General features: G+C 50.9%; 1 protein-coding gene across 1 annotated transcript in view; it reads right to left on the reverse strand.

The window, feature by feature from the left end:
* LOC147672029 (heterogeneous nuclear ribonucleoprotein Q-like) overlaps positions 1-20,407 on the reverse strand; it is a gene marked incomplete at its 3' end in the record, with an annotated part of 340,845 nt that overhangs the window by 206,638 nt on the left and 113,800 nt on the right. Inside the window, exon 3 of the mRNA XM_086948045.1 lies at positions 19,180-19,298. Within this exon, the coding sequence (XP_086804171.1) occupies positions 19,180-19,298 (119 nt within the window). The remainder of the gene's footprint in view (positions 1-19,179; positions 19,299-20,407) is intronic.

The following is a 20,407-nucleotide window of genomic DNA, read 5'->3' on the forward strand; positions in this document are numbered from 1 at the left end:
CTGTGTGGTGGGTGCATCGGTGGAGCTGTGTGGTGGGTGCATCGGTGGAGCTGTGTGGTGGTTGCATCAGTGGAGCTGTGTGGTGGTTGCATCGGTGGAGCTGTGTGGTGGTTGCATCGGTGGAGCTGTGTGGTGGTTGCATCGGTTGAGCTGTGTGGTGGGTGCATCGGTGGAGCTGTGTGGTGGGTGCATCGGTGGAGCTTGTGGTGGGTGCATCGGTGGAGCTGTGTCGGTTGAGCTGTGTGGTGGGGGCATCGGTGGAGCTGTGTCGGTGGAGCTGTGTGGTGGGGCATCGGTGGAGCTGGGTGGTGGGTGCATCGGTGGAGCTGTGTTGGTGGAGCTGTGTGGTGGTTGCATCAGTGAAGCTGTGTGGTGGGTGCATCGGTGGAGCTGTGTGGTGGGGGCATCGGTGGAGCTGGGTGCATCGGTGGAGCTGTGTTGGTGGAGCTGTGTGGTGGGGCATTGGTGGAGCTGGGTGGTGGGTGCATCGGTGGAGCTGGGTGGTGGGTGCATCGGTGGAGCTGTGTTGGTGGAGCTGTGTGGTGGTTGCATCGGTGGAGCTGTGTGGTGGGTGCATCGGTGGAGCTGTGTGGTGGGTGCATCGGTGGAGCTGTGTGGTGGGTGCATCGGTGGAGCTGTGTGGTGGGTGCATCGGTGGAGCTGTGTGGTGGGTGCATCGGTGGAGCTGTGTGGTGGTTGCATCGGTGGAGCTGGGTGGTGGGTGCATCGGTGGAACTGTGTTGGTGGAGCTGTGTAGTGGTTGCATCAGTGGAGCTGTGTGGTGGGTGCATCAGTGGAGCTGTGTGGTGGGTGCATCAGTGGAGCTGTGTGGTGGGTGCCTCGGTGGAGCTTTGTGGTGGGTGCATCAGTGGAGCTGTGTGGTGGGTGCATCGGTGGAGCTGTGGTGGGTGCCTCGGTGGAGCTTTGTGGTGGGTGCATCGGTGGAGCTGTGCGGTGGGTGCATCGGTGGAGCTATGCGGTGGGTGCATCTGTGGAGCTGTGTGCTGGGTGCATCGGTGGAGCTGGGTGGTGGGTGCATCAGTGGAGCTGTGTCGGTGGAGCTGTGTGGTGGGGCATTGGTGGAGCTGTGTGGTGGTTGCATCGGTGGAGCTGTGTGGTGGGTGCATCGGTGAAGCTGTGTGGTGGGTGCATCGGTGGAGCTGTGTGGTGGTTGCATCGGTGGAGCTGTGTGGTGGGTGCATCGGTGGAGCTGTGTGGTGGGTGCATCGGTGGAGATGTGTGGTGGGTGCATCGGTGGAGCTGTGTGGTGGTTGCATCGGTGGAGCTGTGTGGTGGTTGCATCGGTGGAGCTGTGTGGTGGTTGCATCGGTGGAGCTGTGTGGTGGTTGCATCGGTGGAGCTGTGTGGTGGGTGCATCGGTGGAGCTGTATGGTGGGTGCCTCAGTGGAGCTGTGTACTGGGTGCATCGGTGGAGCTGTGTGGTGGGTGCATCAGTGGAGCTGTGTCGGTTGAGCTGTGTGGTAGGGGCATCGGTGGAGCTGGGTGGTGGGTGGTGGGTGCATCGGTGGAGCTGTGTTGGTGGAGCTGTGCGGTGGTTGCATCAGTGGAGCTGTGTGGTGGGTGCTTCGGTGGAGCTGTGTGGTGGGAGCTTCAGTGGAGCTGTGTGGTGGGTGCATCTGTGGAGCTGTGTGGTGGGTGCATCGGTGGAGCTGTGTGGTGGGTGCCTCGGTGGAGCTGTGTGGTGGGTGCCTCGGTGGAGCTGTGTGGTGGGTGCCTCGGTGGAGCTGTGTGGTGGGTGCCTCGGTGGAGCTGTGTGGTGGGTGCCTTGGTGGAGCTGTGTGGTGGGTGCCTTGGTGGAGCTGTCTGGTGGGTGCCTCGGTGGAGCTGTCTGGTGGGTGCCTCGGTGGAGCTGTCTGGTGGGTGCCTCGGTGGAGCTGTCTGGTGGGTGCATCGGTGGAGCTGTGTGGTGGGTGCTTTGGTGGAGCTGTGTGGTGGGTGCATCAGTGGAGCTGTGTGGTGGGTGCATCGGTGGAGCTGTGGCATCGGTGAAGCTGTGTGGTGGGTGCATCGGTGGAGCTTAGTGGGTGCATTGGTGGAGCTGTGTGGTGGGTGCATTAGTGGAGCTTAGTTGGAGCATCGGTGGAGCTGTGTGGTGGGTGCATCGGTGGAGCTGTGTGGTGGGTGCATCGGTGGAGCTGTGTGGTGGGGGCATCGGTGGAGCTGTGTGGTGGGTGCATCGGTGGAGCTGTGTGGTGGGTGCATTGGTGGAGCTGTGTGGTGGGTTCATCGGTGGAGCTGTGTGGTGGGTGATTCAGTGGAGCTGTGTGGTGGGTGCATCGGTGGAGCTGTGGCATCAGTGAAGCTGTGTGGTGGGTGCATCGGTGGAGCTTAGTGGGTGCATTGGTGGAGCTGTGTGCTGGGTGCATTGGTGGAGCATCGGTGGAGCTGTGTGGTGGGTGCATCGGTGGAGCTGTGTGGTGGGTGCATCAGTGGATCTGTGTGGTGGGTGCATCGGTGGAGCTGTGTCGTTGGAGCTGTGTGCATCGGTGGAGCTGGGTAGTGGGTGCATCGGTGGAGCTGTGTAGGTGGAGCTGTGTGGTGGGTGCATCGGTGGAGCTGTGTGGTGGGTGCATCGGTGGAGCTGTGTGGTGGGTGCATCGGTGGAGCTGTGTGGTGGGTGCATCGGTGGAGCTGTGTGGTGGGTGCATTGGTGGAGCTGTGTGGTGGGTTCATCAGTGGAGCTGTGTGGTGGGTGCCTCTGTGGAGCTCTGTGACGGGTGCATCGGTGAAGCTGTGTGGTGGGTGCACGGGTGGAGCTTAGTGGGTGCATTGGTGGAGCTGTGTGGTGGGTGCATTGGTGGAGCTTAGTTGGAGCATTGGTGGAGCTGTGTGGTGGGTGCATCGGTGGAGCTATGTGGTGGGTGATTCAGTGGAGCTGTGTGGTGGGTGCATCGGTGGAGCTGTGGCATCAGTGAAGCTGTGTGGTGGGTGCATCGGTGAAGCTTAGTGGGTGCATTGGTGGAGCTGTGTGGTGGGTGCATTGGTGGAGCTTAGTTGGAGCATCGGTGGAGCTGTGTGGTGGGTGCATCGGTGGAGCTGTGTGGTGGGTGCATCGGTGGAGCTGTGTGGTGGGTGCATCAGTGGAGCTGTGTGGTGGGTGCATCGGTGGAGCTGTGTCGTTGGAGCTGTGTGCATCGGTGGAGCTGGGTGGTGGGTGCATCGGTGGAGCTGTGTAGGTGGAGCTGTGTGGTGGGTGCATCTGTTGAGCTGTGTGGTGGGTGCATCTGTGGAGCTGTGTGGTGGGTGCATCGGTGGAGCTGTGTCGGTGGAGCTGTGTGGTGGGTGCATCTGTTGAGCTGTGTGGTGGGTTCATCGGTGGAGCTGTGTGGTGGGTGATTCAGTGGAGCTGTGTGGTGGGTGCATCGGTGGAGCTGTGGCATCAGTGAAGCTGTGTGGTGGGTGCATCGGTGGAGCTTAGTGGGTGCATTGGTGGAGCTGTGTGCTGGGTGCATTGGTGGAGCATCGGTGGAGCTGTGTGGTGGGTGCATCGGTGGAGCTGTGTGGTGGGTGCATCAGTGGATCTGTGTGGTGGGTGCATCGGTGGAGCTGTGTCGTTGGAGCTGTGTGCATCGGTGGAGCTGGGTAGTGGGTGCATCGGTGGAGCTGTGTAGGTGGAGCTGTGTGGTGGGTGCATCGGTGGAGCTGTGTGGTGGGTGCATCGGTGGAGCTGTGTGGTGGGTGCATCGGTGGAGCTGTGTGGTGGGTGCATCGGTGGAGCTGTGTGGTGGGTGCATTGGTGGAGCTGTGTGGTGGGTTCATCAGTGGAGCTGTGTGGTGGGTGCCTCTGTGGAGCTCTGTGACGGGTGCATCGGTGAAGCTGTGTGGTGGGTGCACGGGTGGAGCTTAGTGGGTGCATTGGTGGAGCTGTGTGGTGGGTGCATTGGTGGAGCTTAGTTGGAGCATTGGTGGAGCTGTGTGGTGGGTGCATCGGTGGAGCTATGTGGTGGGTGATTCAGTGGAGCTGTGTGGTGGGTGCATCGGTGGAGCTGTGGCATCAGTGAAGCTGTGTGGTGGGTGCATCGGTGAAGCTTAGTGGGTGCATTGGTGGAGCTGTGTGGTGGGTGCATTGGTGGAGCTTAGTTGGAGCATCGGTGGAGCTGTGTGGTGGGTGCATCGGTGGAGCTGTGTGGTGGGTGCATCGGTGGAGCTGTGTGGTGGGTGCATCAGTGGAGCTGTGTGGTGGGTGCATCGGTGGAGCTGTGTCGTTGGAGCTGTGTGCATCGGTGGAGCTGGGTGGTGGGTGCATCGGTGGAGCTGTGTAGGTGGAGCTGTGTGGTGGGTGCATCTGTTGAGCTGTGTGGTGGGTGCATCTGTGGAGCTGTGTGGTGGGTGCATCGGTGGAGCTGTGTCGGTGGAGCTGTGTGGTGGGTGCATCTGTTGAGCTGTGTGGTGGGTGCATCTGTGGAGCTGTGTGGTGGGTGCATCTGTGGAGCTGTGTGGTGGGTGCATCTGTGGAGCTGTGTGGTGGATGCATCTGTGGAGCTGTGTGGTGGGTGCATCTGTGGAGCTGTGTGGTGGATGCCTCGGTTATTTTCTTTCTATTTTGTAAAGGAGTCAGGTAAACGGAGCTACCAGGGAATATACAGCAACTACCTTTTTGCACTCTAGGATCAAAATGTGCTATAAGGTGTCTGAAAGATGGCATGTTGACGCTATACAAACGACAGGACCTATACTAATATCCAGCAAATAAAACATTTTTAAAAAGTCTCTTTAGCTTACAGGCTAGCTCAAGCCCGGCTCATTCCTCCTTCGGGGAGTCAAAAAGCTCTAAAATGTATAAACGCAATATGTAGGCACTACGGAAAATACCAATAAATAAACAAATAAATATATAAATGAAGAAATGTGTCTAGCTTGTAAACAATGCCGCGTGGCATATCTAGCTTTTCTTCAATCGCTGCAGGCTATGCAAGTGATCGGACGTGACTGGAGGGCTACATGTTGGTGCTATACAAAGCACCGATACCTACAATAGTAATATAATATAGTATACCAAAAAGTGAGTACTTGCTGCTCTGGAACGTCTAAGTGTTCTGAAGTTTTCGAACGGCAGATTGTTAGCCCTATACCTAATAGGAGCACACATTTGAAGAAAATACATTTTGATGTCTCCTCTGTGATAGTACAGCACTCTGCCTCTCTTACCTAACACTCACAGACCGCCATGTCAACACAGTCTGCGAGTTCCATTAGGGTTTGTGATAGAGGAAATATGTCGTTTTTTATTTGTAACACATTTAGATATAAGCCTGTATTTATTTCTACGAAGCCCTGCTTCTGGCAATCGAACAGTGTACATTTCAAGCCAACAATCGAAGCCATTGTAGAAAAAAACAAGCAAAGTCTGCGCTGCACATCTGTCATATTTTGCTAAAGCACTGAAATTTATAAGCAGCAATGTGCAGGAGATGGTGTGGGGGCCTTGGGATTTTTAGATTAGGCAAACTGCAAGCCTTGATGGGTGGCGAAGCCCTGAATTGCTTTGCAAACAAAGGGAGGGAGCAGAGACGACCACCTCTGTTTTTGAGCATCTGAATAATAAAGCACCGAGTCAGGGAAACCCTGGCACAGACTGTAAAGCTGAAGCCCTGGTGGCGAAAGATGGTAGTCAGCAATTGAGAAAACAAGTTAAACAGGTTGTAAAAGGAGACTGAAAGTACGGCCGGCTGGCCGTGAATAATTAGGGGGTGAGAAATGCGCTGGGAGGGCTGCCTTTGATGTGGTAATGCGAGGCAGGCAGGCAGGCGGCTGGTGGCATTGTGCACGCGCTTTTTAGGGCTTGCGCTTGCGCAATGACCTAAAAAGCACATGCACTTCAAGAAATCGCCAGTGGTAGATAAAGTCTGGATAGGCCATAATAGAGCTTCGCCAGCGATGCGCAGAAGCGCATCAGCAGGCGAGCCCTAAAAACCACAAAAATTGTTGAATTAGTCAGGTAAAGACTAAACATGTCGAGTAATGACAAAAAATTGAAAGAACTACCAGAAAAAAGTGAAATAAAATCACCAACTGGCGAGCTCAATGCTCCAGGATCCTCACAGAAGGAGCCGGAAAAAAGAACTGACCTAACTGTCACCTGTGGTGCATGATGGGAGCCTGGAGGCTCACAGAGGTCTTAAAGGCACGGCGCCAGTTTTTTTCCTATTGTTACAATGCAGCTTATCTAGGCTAAAGCTGCCTCTATGGTCCTGCCTGTTTTACCTTTGAAAATAAAGGTGGTGTGTTTCAAAGACAACAAAGGCAGTGCTTTCTTCTTTGCATTTTCATATAATGTCATTAATATGTCTTTATTTTACAAATGTAAAGATTTGTTTCAGGCATTTGGGGGCAGTCTTGAGCCTAGTATGGTTATTTTAGGCTGCATATGTATAATGCATATTATATATATATATATATATATATATATATATATATATATATATATATATATATATGTAGATATATGCATATTATTGGCTATTGCTCCGGGGTCTATATGCATATTATTGGCTATTGCTCCGGGGTCCCGCACGAGGGCGGGACTATTCAGTGCTTATGACTATTGATGAGTATCCCCTGGAAGAGAACCTGCCCCTGCGACTGCGAGAGGAGGTCTGCCCTGAGAGGGAGACGGAGCGGCGGGCACGAGGAGAGGTGTCGAAGATCTGTGTACCACACCCTTCTTGGCCAACCGGGGCGATCAATAGGACTTGGGCCCGGGCGAATCTTCCTCAGAATCATGGGAGGAAAAGCGTAAAGGAGTTGCTAGCTCCAACTCAACTGAAACGCGTCCCCCCCAAAGCTCCCTGCATCGGATACTGGAGACTGCAGAATGACAGGCAGTGAGAATTCTCTTGAGTGGCAAACAGGTCCACCCGAGGAATTCCCCACGTCCGGAAGACATGACGAACCACCTACGGATGAAGCCTCCACTCGTGATCGGCAGAGAACTGCCGACTGAGACCGTCTGCACGTACGTTCAGAACTTCTGCCAGATGATTTGCCGTCAGACAATTCTGATGGTCCTGAGCCTCTCTGCAGAGACAATGCAACCCCAATCCTCCTGGTTTGTTGACATACCACATCGCGGTAGTGATGTCAGTTAGTGTTAGAAATGGGATCCCTGGCTGGCCAGGGCTTGCGCCAAAGTCAGTCAGAGACCACCACTCCCAAGTCAGGGCAAGGGAACGAATATGCTACTTACCAGTATGCATCTGTTCTTGGCATGTAGGGCTGCTGACATTCATATCTGTGCATAGATCGCCGCCTAGTGTTGGGTCCGGATGATCGCACATTGTTGTCCTGGAAGAGTCTTCGAAGTATCACGAGATAGGTGGCTCCTCCCCTGGACTACAGTGCGCATGGGCATCGACTCCATCCTCAGATTGTTTTTAGCCATTGTGGCCAAGATGGAGTGAAACTAAGTGAATGATGACCATGCCAGAAGTATGTGTGAATGCTGCAGCCGCTACAGGCGCCGGGGAGGAGGGCGGGCGATACGAATGTCAGCAGCCCTACATGCCAAGAACAGATGCATACTGGTAAGTAGCATATTCGGTTCGAGGCATGTGGGCTGCTGAATTCATATCTGTGCATAGAATACATAGCAGTCCCTCCATTAACGGCGGCCGCCCGTGCCAGCTGCAGCAGTTTGGAAAAGTGTTTTTAGAACAGCCTGCCCTACAGCTGCCTGCTGTTTGGAGTGCACATCAACACAGTAATGTTTTGTAAATGTGTGTGTGGTAGACCATGTGGCTGCTCTACATATGTCTTCCAAAGGAATGTTTCCAAGGAAAGCCATGGAGGCCCCCAACTTTCGGGTGGAGTGGGCCCATGGTGGAATAGGGAGATTGCGCTTGGCTTTCTGATAGCAGATCTGAATACATTTAACGATCCACCTGGCTAAACCAGCCTTGGAAATGGGGTTGCCTTTGTGTTGTCGCGAAAAGGCAACAAATAGTTGTTTAGTCTTCCGAAAATCTTTGGTCCTATCAATATAGTACATTAGGGCCCTCTTGACGTCAAGTGTGTGGAGCATCCTCGTCCGCGGAGGAATGACTTGTTTGAGTCCTTCCAGAAAGGCTTTAATGGCAGGCACCCTGAAAAGGGAGAGGTGCTGTCTGTTTTGGAGATAAGCAGCCATTGCGGATAGATGTATACGAATGGAAGCCTAGGCCAGATTACATTTGTACAGAGATAACAAATGATGTTCTGAATAGATGCATCCAGCGGGTTAATGTTGTCTGCACAATAAATGAGAAACCGCTTCCATTTCGCCGCATAGCATGCTCTGGTGGTGGGCTTTCTTGCCTCCCTGATTATGTCCATACAGTCAAGAGGTAAGTTGAGGTAGCCAAACTCTAAGACCTCAGGAGCCAGATCGCCAGGTTGAGCTGTTGCGGATCTGGATGCTGAATGTCGCCATGGCTCTGCGTCAAAAGCCTGGGTGTGAGGCGCAGCTTTTGATGCAGTACCACGGACAGTTCCAGAAACGTGGTGTACCATGGTTGGCGAGCTCACGTCGGAGCAACCAGGATGAGAGTCATCGAGTGCTGCTTCAGCTTGCGTGCCACCAGCGGTATTAGAGGTGCTGGGGGAAAAGCGTACGCAAATTTGCCTGACCAGTTCATCCATATCGCATTGCCTTGCGACTGTCGGTGTGGAAACCTGGCGGCAAAGCTTCGGCATTTTGCGTTCTCCTTTGTGGCGAACAGGTCTATCTCCGGATGACCCCACTTTTGGAAGTACGGGTGGAGTACTGATGGATGTAGCTCCCACTCGTGCCATTTGGTGGCTGTACCTGCTGAGCAGGTCCGCCATCTAATTGTCCTTGCCTGGGAGGTGTTCTGCCATGAGGAAGATGTTTCTCTGAATGGCCCACTACCACATGTTATGAGCCAGATGAGACAACTGTGGAGAGTGTGTTCCTCCATGCTTCTGAATGTAGTACATGGCCGTCATGTTGTCCGTCCGGATCAACACGACCTGGTTGCACAGATGTACTTTGAAGGCTTTTAGTGCCATGAAGATCGCCATCAGTTCAAGAACGTTGATGTGCATCTTCCTTTGCTGTAGTGTCCATAGTCCCTGCACAGTGTAATGGAGTACATGAGCTCCCCATCCCTGGAGTGAAGCGTCCGTCGTCAGGATGATCTGTGGCACAGGCTCCTGGAACGGTCGTCCCTTGCAATGGATTCCACCAATGCAGAGAGTTGTATGCTCGACCGCTCACCAACACTAGGTCTTTCAACTGTCCGTGAGCCTGAGTCCACTGACGTGCTAAGTACTCCTGAAGCGGACGCATATGTAGTCTCGCGGGCGGGACTATGGAGATGCAGGAGGCCATCATGCCTATCAACTGCATGAACACTCGTGCTGGAAGCGAGTGTTGGTCTGAATTTCTGTATCAGCGATAGAATGCTGCTGACCCTCGCTGAATTTGGCTGAGCTGTGGCTGCCAGAGTGTTTACCGTCGCACCCAGATACTGCCGTATGTGGGCGGGTTGCAGGTGGGACTTTGGGTACTTCAGTGAGAATCCCAGATCGTGAAGAAGGTGAATGGTGTGGGACACTTGGGCGGCACACTGCTGGGCCGACTTTGCCTGGATGAGCCAGTCATCCAGATAAGGGTAGATGTGAATGTTCTGTCTCCTTAGGTGCACCGCCACCGTCGCCATGCACTTCGTAAACACACTGGGTGCCGTGGTGAACCCCCAAAAGGCAAAACCTTGAACTGGTAATGTTGGTTTTGGATGGTGAACCGGAGGTATTTTTTGTGTGACGGGTGCAGCGGAATGTGAAAATACGCATCCTTTAGGTCTAAGGTTGCGAGAAAATCCCCCTGATTGAGCAACGGGAGTACTTGCTGCAGGGTCAGCATGTGAAAGTGCTCCGATAGAATGTACTGATTGAGGGGTCTGAGGTCCAGTATGGGTCTGAGGTCCAGTATGGGTCTGAGGGACCCGTCCTTTTTTGGTATCAAGAAGTACAGTGAGTAAACTCCTGTGCCTCTTTCTTTCACAGGCACGAGCTTGATTGCCCCTTTTTGCAGCATGACGAGGACCACCTGCTGCAATAAGTGCAAGTGCTCCGCGGACATAGGACGGTGTCTTGGGGGTATGTTGGGTGGAGTGGATGTTAACTCCAGACAATAACCGTACTGTATAAGCTGTGTGACCCACCTGTCTGTGGTGATGGACTTCCAGACTGGCAGGAACTGTTGAAGTCTCCCCCCGACCGGTGTTGTGTGGTTGGGGGGCAGTGACAAGGCGTCACTGTTTGTTAGTGGCAGAGGATCTGGAGTTGTTGTTGCCACGACCTCTGCCTTTGGTGCGGTTTCCACGATATCCACCACGGTTTTGTTTGGTGTATGTGGACTGCGTGTTGCCTTTATAGTACTGCGTGGTTTGTGAGAGCTGGCCTCTGGAAACACCTCTAGCGCTTGAGCGACGAAAAGAACCACCCCTGAACTGCTGGGACTGCGAGGCCCCCATGGACTTAGCAGTTTCAGTGTCTTTTTTTATCTTTTCCAAGGTGGTGTCCACCTCTGGGCCAAACAGATGATCAGGGTTTACAGTCCGATTAAGAATGGTGGTCTGTATCTCTGGCTTAAATCCAGAGATTCTGATCCAGGCATGTCGTCTCAGCATGACGCTAGTGTTGACAGCTCTGGCCGCGGTATCAGCCGCGTCCAGCGAACATTTAATGGAAGCATTGGATATCAACTTCCCCTCTTGGATGAGCATCTCAGCTGCCTCTTTGTATTCGTCTGGCAGGTGCTGTAACAGGGTCTCCAGTGTGTCATAGTGTGCCCCGTCATGCCTCGCTAGAAGCGCTTGTGTATTTGAAATGCGCCATATATTGGCGCTTGAGCTGCCACCCTTTTCCATGATGCCTCAAACACCTTAGATTCTTTATCTGGGGGAGGAGCATCACCCGTTGTTTGAGAATTAGCCCTCTTCCGGGCATTTGAAACAACAAGAGAGTCCAAAGGCAACTGTCCCTTGATGTACGTAGGGTCAGTAGGCGCTGGTTTATACTTCTTCTCAATCATAGGGTTTATCACCCTGGCTCTGGTAGGCTCTTTAAAGATCTCCCCAGCATGTTTTAAGACACCCTTCAACATAGGCAGAGTCTTGACAGTTCTTTCTGAGACGGAAAAGGTGTCAAAAAGAAAGTCCACTTCAATGGGGTCAGCATGGAGCTGGACGTCATGATTCTTAGCCGCCCTTTCAATGAGGGCATTAAACGCCGCTGAATCCTCTGTAGGTGACTTTTTACAGCATAAAGTTGAGTGTCTGGGGTAGAGTGAAGATCACCTGGATCAGCACCAGCTGCCCAGGGCTCACTGGTATCATCAGGGTCGGTGTAGTGAGGATAGCTGTATTCATCGTCATCATCACCATCCCCAGCGTCCATGTCAGAGTAAGTGGGAGAGACATCATGGCCATGTGGAGAAAGTGGTTCCACAAGAACAGGAGTCGAAGTGGAATCCTTTCTCTTCAAAGGAATTTTGTAGGACTCCATCGACTGTTCCGGGGCAATTTTCAGTTTATGGAGGGAAAGTCTGCCTGTTTCGGCATCGATAAAGTGTTCTTGTTGTTCTTCCAACGAAGACTGTCGATGCTTTAATGTTGGGACCACTGTCGTCGACTTCGGCGCCGAGGGCACCTTCTCGGGCACGCCGGCGCCCATCCTAGGGGTGAAAGCCTTCGGCGCCACTTTCGGCGGCAGCGTGAAGAGAATGGGCGTCGACGCCTTTTGAGGTTTCTCGACCGGCTTCAAAGGTGGAGGATCTTTCAGGCCGACAGTCAAACCAGTCTCCTTGATGTGCTTCAGGGAGTCCGCCACCTGCTTGGAGAAAGCGGCGGACGGACGCGCCGAGTCGACGGGAGTCTTCAAGGCCCCACTAGACGTGGCCTCGTGGGTCGTGCCGCTTTTGGCCGTGCCATGTTGACGCGGAGTCTCGAGAACCTTCGGATCACCGAGTCCCTCGTTTGTGTCGACCACCTTCGGCGCCGATTTACTCGGTTCGACCACCTTGACCTTTGTCTTTGGCGTGGCAGACTTCGTCGACGCCCTTGACCTGTGTCTTCGGATTGACAACACCCTTCTGCTTCGTCGGCGCCGACGGCTCCAAGGCCTTCGATCCGACCAAAGTAATGCACACTTTTGTTTCGAGGGGGGCACCAGTGCTTTCGCTTGCGTCGAGATCGTTGGTTTTCCTATAGCAGTGGCTACCTGTGCCAGCTGCAGCAGTTTGAAAAAGAGTTTTGAGGACAGGCCTGGCCTACAGCAGCTTGCTGTTGGAATGTGCGTCTACACAATGTTTTGTGAAAGTGTGTTTGGTAGACCATGTGGCTGCTCTACAGATATCCTCAAGGGGAATATTTCCTAGGAAAGCCATGGATGCCCCCATTTTGCGCGTGGAGTGTGCTCTTAGGGGGGACTATTAAAGTGTGTTTAGCTTTTTTATAGCATATTTGAATGCATTTAACTATCCATCTGGCTATTCCTGACTTTGATATGGGATTTTCTTTGTGTTGTGGTGCGAATGCAACAAACAACTGTTTTGTTTTTCTGAATGCCTTTGTCCTGTCAACATAATATAGCAGAGCCCTTTTGACATCTAGGGTGTGTAGGGTTCTTTCAGCTACTGACTGGATTTTGTAAGAACACTGGCAGTTCTATAGATTGGATGATGTGGAAATTGGATAGGACTTTTAGCATAAACTTAGGGTTTGTTCTAAGTACTACCCTGTTTGCGTGTATTTACATAAAGGGTTCTTGAATAGTCAGTGCTTGTAGCTCGCTAACTCTTCTAAGTGAGGTAATAGCAATAAGGAAAGCCACCTTCCATGTGAGAAATTGTAGTTCACATGCATGTAGGGGTTCAAAGGGAGGCCCTATAAGTCTGGTGAGTACAACGCTTAGATTCCAGACTGGTGAGGGTGGGTTTTTTGGAGGAATTGCTCTTTTGAGGCCCTCCATGAACGCTTTTATTGCTGGTACTCTAAACAGTGAAAGGTGTTGTCTGTTTTGGAGGTATGATGCTATAGCAGCTAAGTGTAGTCTTATATAAGAATAAGCTAGGTTGCACCTTTGAAGGTGCAACAGGTAGCATATGATGTTTTGTATAGAAGCATCTAATGGATTGATTTGGTTATTGTTACAGTAAATAACAAATCTTTTCCATTTAGCCACTTAACATGCCCTAGTTGTTGACCTTCTTGCCTCCTTAACACCTTAGCTGCGTGTAAACATTTCTCCCCAGTGCTGCGCTGTCCATTAGAACTAGTGCTGAATGGACGTTCAATGGTCGTGCGCAGCACTGGGGAGGTAGCGCTGCTGACGACTATTGGCCGTCAGCAGCACTTAAGGGGTTAATAATGTTCATGCAGTCTGGAGACAAGTTAAGGTATCCGAACTCTAAGACTTCAGGAGCCAGATCGCTAGGTTCAACTGATTGGGATCTGGGTGTTTGATTTCTCCATGGCTCTGAGTCAGAAGATTGGGTGTGAGTTTTAGTCTTTGATGAGGCACTACTGAAAGTTCTAGGAACTTTGTGTACCATGGTTGCCTTGCCCATGTTGGAGCAACAGGATCATTGTTACTGACTGTTGCCGGAGTTTGCGTGCCACTAGTGGAATTAGTGGAGCTGGGGGAAAAGCGTACGCAAATCTGCCTGACCAGTTCATCCAGATCGCATTGCCCTGTGACAACGGATGTGGGAACCTGGCTGCAAAGTACTGGCATTTTGAGTTTTCTTTTGTGGCAAACAGGTCTATTTCTGGGTGCCCCCATTTTTGAAAGAATGGTTGGAGGACTGGAGGGTGAATCTCCCATTCGTGTAGCTGCTGGCTGTGTCTGCTGAGTAAATCCGCTATTTGATTGTCCTTCCTTGGGAGGTGTTCTGCCAGGAGAAATATGTTTTTTGGAATTGCCCACTTCCATATGCTTTGCGCTAAGTGAGACAGTTGTAGAGTGCGTTCCTCCCTGTTTCTGTATGTAGTACATGGCTGTCATGTTGTCTGTCCGGATCAACACAGTCTTGTTGTACAGGGGTTTCTGGAATGCTTTTAGAGCTAGAAATATTGCTAGCAACTCCAAATGGTTTATATGCAATTTTTTCTGCTGGGTTGTTTAAAGTACCTGCACTGTGTATTGGAGTACGTGGGCTCCCCAACCGTCCGCTGTTAACACTATCTGTGGAACCTGCTCTTGGAACAGTCATCATTTGGAAAGGTTTGTTGGTTCCACCACTGCAGAGAGTTGTATGCACGACTGTTTACCAACACTAGGTCCTTTAATAGTCCCAGAGCTTGGTTCCACTGGTTTGCTAGGCATTCCTGCAGTGGACGCATGTGAAGTCGGGCATGAGGGACAATGAAAATGCAGGAGGCCATCATGCCTATGAGCTGCATGAACACTCGAGCTGACAGGGAGTGCTTGTGGATGGAATTTGCGAATGAGCATTTGCATACTGGTTATTCTCGCTGCATTTGGATATGCCTTTGCTAGCTAGGTGTTTATAGTAGCTCCCAGATATTGCTGTATGTGGGATGGCTGTAGGTTGGATTTTGGGTAGTTTATTAAAAAACCTAAGCTGTGTAGCAGCTGAAGTGTTTGAGACATATGGCTTTTGCACTGTTTGTACGATTTTGCTTGTATCAGCCAATCGTCCAAGTATGGATAAACGTGAATGTGTTGTCTCCTTAGAAGTGCAGCTACTGTCGCTAGACATTTTGTGAACACTCTTGGAGCTGTGGTCACCCCAAAGGGGAGAACTTTGAATTGATAGTGCTGTTTTGGATTGTGAACCTGAGATACTTTCTGTGAGAAGGATGTATAGGTATGTGGAAGTATGCATCCTTGAGGTCTAAGGTTGCTAGGAAGTCTCCTTGCCTTAGCAACGGTAGGACTTGCTGTAGAGTGATCATGTGGAAGTGCTCCGAAAGTATATACTGGTTCAGGGGTCTAAGGTCCAGTATTGGTCTGAGGGACCCGTCCTTCTTGGGAATGAGGAAGCATAGTGAGTATACTCCTGTTCCTTGGTGCTGGAGAGGGACTGGCTCTAGGGCCCCCTTTTCCAGCATACTTTTCATCTCTTGTCGTAAGAGAGCGATGTGTTCTGTGGACATTGGACGGTGTTCGGGTGGAGTAGAAGTCAGTTCTAGACAGTAGCCATACTGGATAATTTGTCTTACCCACCTGTCTGTGGTAATGTTGTTCCAGACTGGTAGGAACGGTTGTATTCTTCCTCCGACCGGTGTTTCGTGGTCTGGAGGTAGTGTATTGAAGTCCCTGTTTTGTGGCAGTGGAGATTCTGTTATTGCCTCAACGTCCTCTCCCCTTATTGCCATTTCCTCTGTATCCACCTCGATTGGGACTTTTATTGAAGCTGGACTGGGTATTGGCTTTATATGCCGAGGCACCTTGTGCGGTGTTGCCTCGTGCAGCTCCTCTGTATGATGAGCGCCAAAAGGAGTGTTTATACTGTTGGAACTGCAACGCACCCATTGACTTTGCAGTCTCAGTGTCTTTTTCCATTTTATCCAGAATATTATCTACTGCTGGTCCAAAGAGAAATTTTGGATTGACCGGCTGGTTTAGAATAGTAGATTGCACCTCGCTTTTAAAGCCTGAGATGCGTAGTCATGCGTGTCGTCTTAGCAAGACACTAGTGTTAACGGATCTTGCTGCGATATCTGCTGAGTCTAATGCACATTTAATGGAAGCATATGTGATGAGCTTCCCTTCCTGAATAAGAGCATCAGCTTGTTCTTTGAATGGCTCAGGCAGATGTTGCATTACGCTCTCTAGTCTATCGTAGTGTACCCTATCGTAGCGAGCTAGTAGAGCCTGCGTGTTAGCTATTCTCCATCAATTGGCTGCCTGTGCAGCCACTCTTTTTCCTGAGGCTTCAAGGATTTTGGATTCTTTATCGGGAGGTGGTGCTTCTCCAGTTGTTTGGGAGTTCGCCCTTTTACGTGCATTAGCTACAACTAGTGAATCCAGTGGTAGTTGACCTCTAATGTATGTGGGGTCTGAAGGGGCAGGCCTATATTTTTTCTCAACTCTAGGGTTGATAACACGTGCTCTAGCTGTATCCTTAAAGATGTCATTGGTGTGTTTTAGTACACTCTTTAACATAGGGAGTGTTTTAACTGTTCTCTCAGAAGAGGCATATGTGTCAAAAAGGAAATCCTCCTCTATTGGTTCACTATGCATATCAACATTGTGGTATAGTGCGGCCCTGTTCACTAGTAGGTTAAATGCTACTGTTTTATCTGTGGGTGATGGTTTAACTGGATAGGAGGAGGTGTCAGGGATGGGATGGGTATCATATGGTTCTTTTTAAATTTCCCATGGGTTATTCTGTGTCTCTTGATCCTGTGGATAGTTGAAATCCTGCTCAGGATCCTCTTCTTCATAATCTACATTATACTCGGACTGTGTTGAAGAGTAAGGGGCATAGGGCGTGGTAGGCATAGTAGGAGAGACAGGTTGGAAAGGTCTAAGTGGAGAAGTGGCAGAGTCTTTCTTTTTTTTTTTAGAGGAATTGGTGAAGAAGTTTCAGTGTCCACTGGTCTCTTCTTTTTTCTGTAAACTGTTACTTTGCCATTCTCAGGGTCTATGTACAGTTTTGATTGTTCCTGTTCTATAGGATCAGGGTGAAAGACTTCTTCCACTGTCCTTGGTTTTGGAGTCCAATCCTTCGGTTTTGTCTTTTTTGGTTCGACGTTTGTTTTTGGATCGACAGGTTGTTGGTTTTGTAGGATTAGTTGTTTTTACACCCTTTTTCGGGTCGAGGCTTGGTTTCGGATCGACCGTTTTTTTAGGAGCTTCGACCTTCTTTGTGGTTTGTCCTTTGTCGAATCGATTGGTTTCTTTGGTTCGACTGTGTTCTTGGGAGCAGTTGTGCTCGGGTCGATTGGCTTTGGCGCAACCTTCTTTGGTTTGACTGCTTTCGGTTCGACCGGCTTTTACAGGGCGACGTTTGAGTCTATGCCCCTTGGTTGTAAAGGCTTACGCGGCACGTCGAGTCTGGGCGGCCTTTGGGTCTGCGACTTTCAGTACGATGACTTTCGGTCAGACAGCCTTTGGATTGACAACCTTTAGTTTTTTGAGAACGTGACTTGGGCCTGTAATGTCAAAAGGCTTTTTCTTGGTATTCGTAGCAGAGCTTGAATGCAGGGCTATTGAATCAGTGTCTTGATCTTGGCTAAGGCCTGATGGCGATGCCTCGACCGGAGCCTTTGTTCACAGTAGAGTGGGTTTTAGGGGCAGTGCACTCACGGTTTGCCCCTGAGGGATCTGTTCCTCTTCCGATCGTCCTCGACGGCCACGATCTCTAGATCCGAGTCTTGTACATCGACGAGCTCTTGGTAGTTGTCGAAAATGTTTTCCGGGTCTGGTGCTGGTCTCTGCATCTCTTGCCTAGCGGCCCGTCTATTCCGGATCGTCTTTTTGGAACAGAATTGGGCACAAGCCAGGCAATCTTCTTTATGGTCCGGTGACAAGTACTTGTTGCATACTGGATGTCTGTCAGTATGCGGGTACTTGGAATGTCATTGTGGGCAGAATTTAAATGGACTCCGTTCCATCGACGATAGGCCCACGTGGCGTCGAAAGGCCCAACAGGCCGCGCCGACGACCGGCGAGAAGTAGGTAGTTTATCCGAGGTAATAGGCACCGAGCGGAAACAATACCGTCGATTCCGAAGGCCTTTTGGCCTTTAAAAAAGTTTATTTTCGATTCCGAACTTAGAGTGTAGGAAAAACATCCGAACCCAATGGCGGAAAAAAAACAATCTGAAGATGGAGAGGATGCCCATGCGCACTGCAGTCCAAGGGAGGAGCCACCTATCTTGTGATACTTCGAAGACTCTTCCAGGACAACAAGGTGCAATCATCCGGACCCAACACTAGGCGGCGATCTATGCACAGATATGAAATCAGCAGCCCACATGTCTCGAACATGTGAATTTATTTTTGCAGCAATGGTGGTATGCTGCGCTTTAAATGAATATGTTTAAAAGTTAAGTGCGCCATACTGCGATTGCTACAATAGTTATTTGTGGATGTGTTAACAATTAACGTGTGCACTGCTGGCTGGTGGTGTGTGTGCCTGTAGAAATTGTGCACTGATGTGGGGAGGTGGTTGTGCGTGTGCCTGGTTGTGCGTGTGCGTGGTGGTGCGTGTGCGTGGTGGTGCGCGGGCGTGGTGGTGCGCGGGTGTGGTGGTCCACGGGAGGGAGCTTCAGGTCCGAGGGAGGGAGTCGAGGTCCGCGGGTGGGGGCAGACTCCATGTGAGGAAGCCCCAAGTCCACGGGAGGGTGCAGAGTCCACGGGCGCGGCACGAGCCCACATGAGGGAGGGAGGGATATGATGGAGTCCAAAGCACATGGGACGGGCCCAGGGTCCACGGACCGGGGTAAGGGTCACGCGAGGGTACCTAAAGTCCAGTGGAGAGCAGTGGGCGGTGACGGGGGCAAGAAGAGTTCACGGGCATGGTGGGACGCCCACGGGCAGACAGATGCTCACTTTCGGAGACATCAATAAAACTTAGTAGGCACAAGTTGAAACTACGCTATAAGGAGGATGGGGCGAGCACACACTAAGTGCATGTGTGTGTTGGCTGCTTAACTTGTGCACTTTCCATGTTCTCATGCTTGTGCTTCACTGGCCTGGTGTTCGTGCTCTCGGTGGTTGCTCTCAGGTGTGCCGTGATTCATCGCCCTGGTGTTCGTGCTCTCAGGGGCTTGCTCTCAGGTGTGCTGTGCTTCACTGTGTGCAGCTAGTTCCAAGAAATGCGCATCGCTCGCTCTGCGTGTCAAGGGGCACTTGAAATGTCTGTTACTTTAGATATCCTTTAAACTAATGGGTGCTGCATCTCACTGTTGATGTTAACCCGCTGTCTTGTGGCTGGCGGGCGCTAGCTATTGCACAAAAAAAAAAAACACGCTCGCGAGTAGTGCTCGCGCACCACTGCGAGCATATGTTTTCAATTATCGCGCTTGTGTCTGGGCACGATAATTGAAAACATATGGGCTTTGGTGCGTATAACAGACACTTTAGTGGAAGTAGACATCAGAAATGTAGAGCCAAGACAAAAAGATACATTGTTAGAGAACGGATTTGCAAACATTCCACTAAACAATAAAGCATGTTTTACCTGAACATGTGACAGGTCGCTGTCCTTAAACTGTTGTAGAACAGCTAGTGCACCATCTTCGTTAAATTCCTTTAAAGCTTCAATCGCTCGTTCATCTAAATCACTGTGTGCAACTAAACCTATTACAAAACAAAAGAAAGACCTGCTCAATGCATTTCACAAGACACATTTTTATAATCACAAACAAGGTTATGTTACAAAGGAAGGAACATATGCATTGTCAAAAGAAAAACATTTTTACAAGTAAACGTGCCTCAGATATATAAAATTGTTGCAGACTGTAGGAAAGTGCCCCTTTCTTATGGTTACCCCCTAACTTTTTGCAAGCTATCCGATGCCTACTTGACTGTGTGTATGCTGGAAGCCTGCTAACCAGGCCCCAGCACGTGTTCTTTTCTGAAACAGTTCCTTTGTATCCACAATTGGCACCCCTCTGGGCCACCGCTAATTCCCTTGTAAAAAGTACCCCTGGCCTTGTGACCAGAGAAGGTCTCAGACTGCTGCAGAATGTATTATGCCACCCTCACAGACCACTCACCTTAACACCCCCACCCTGCCAACGCAGACTGGGTGTTTTGGTGCAGACCAAACTAAAGAGTAAACAAGGCACACATCCCGGTGTGCCATACCCACGAACACGGACTGTGGCATCGGTAAGTTACCCCTCTAGCAGGACTTCCAGCCCTAAAAGAAGGGTGCCCCATGTCTAGGTGCTGCAAGAGCAATATGCCCCTACAGTGTCTGTGCTATACAGACATTTTAAGTGTAATGAAGTAATTTTGAGCACATGGGTTGGCAGTTACTCAACAAACTCCCTAGCTCCAGGATGGCTTTAACCAAGTCTGGGAAGTTTGTTATCAAACTTCCCAGCGCATTAAACCTGCACTGATGTCAGTGTTGAATTTAATGAAAAATGCACACCGAGGGAATCTTCAAGATGCCCCCTGAAAAACGACCAACTCTGGAGTGACTTCCGACTGGTTGCCAGCCATCTGCCACTATCCAACAGGTTTCTGGACCCCTGAGTAGAGAGAGAGCTGTAGTAAAGTGCCCCTTTTTGCATGATTGCCCCCACTTTTTGCCAAGCTGTTGTTGTACTTTGACCGAGTGTGTCCTGGGTTTCTGCCAACCAGGGCCTATGTTCTTTTTCTAAACTATTCTGTTGCAAATCCCAATTGGCAACTCTATGGCCACATGTAAGTCCCACGTAAAAGGTACCATAGGTAAC

This window comes from Lissotriton vulgaris, unplaced genomic scaffold, assembly GCF_964263255.1.
Source record: "Lissotriton vulgaris unplaced genomic scaffold, aLisVul1.2 SCAFFOLD_445, whole genome shotgun sequence".
Lineage (NCBI taxonomy): Eukaryota > Metazoa > Chordata > Amphibia > Caudata > Salamandridae > Lissotriton > Lissotriton vulgaris.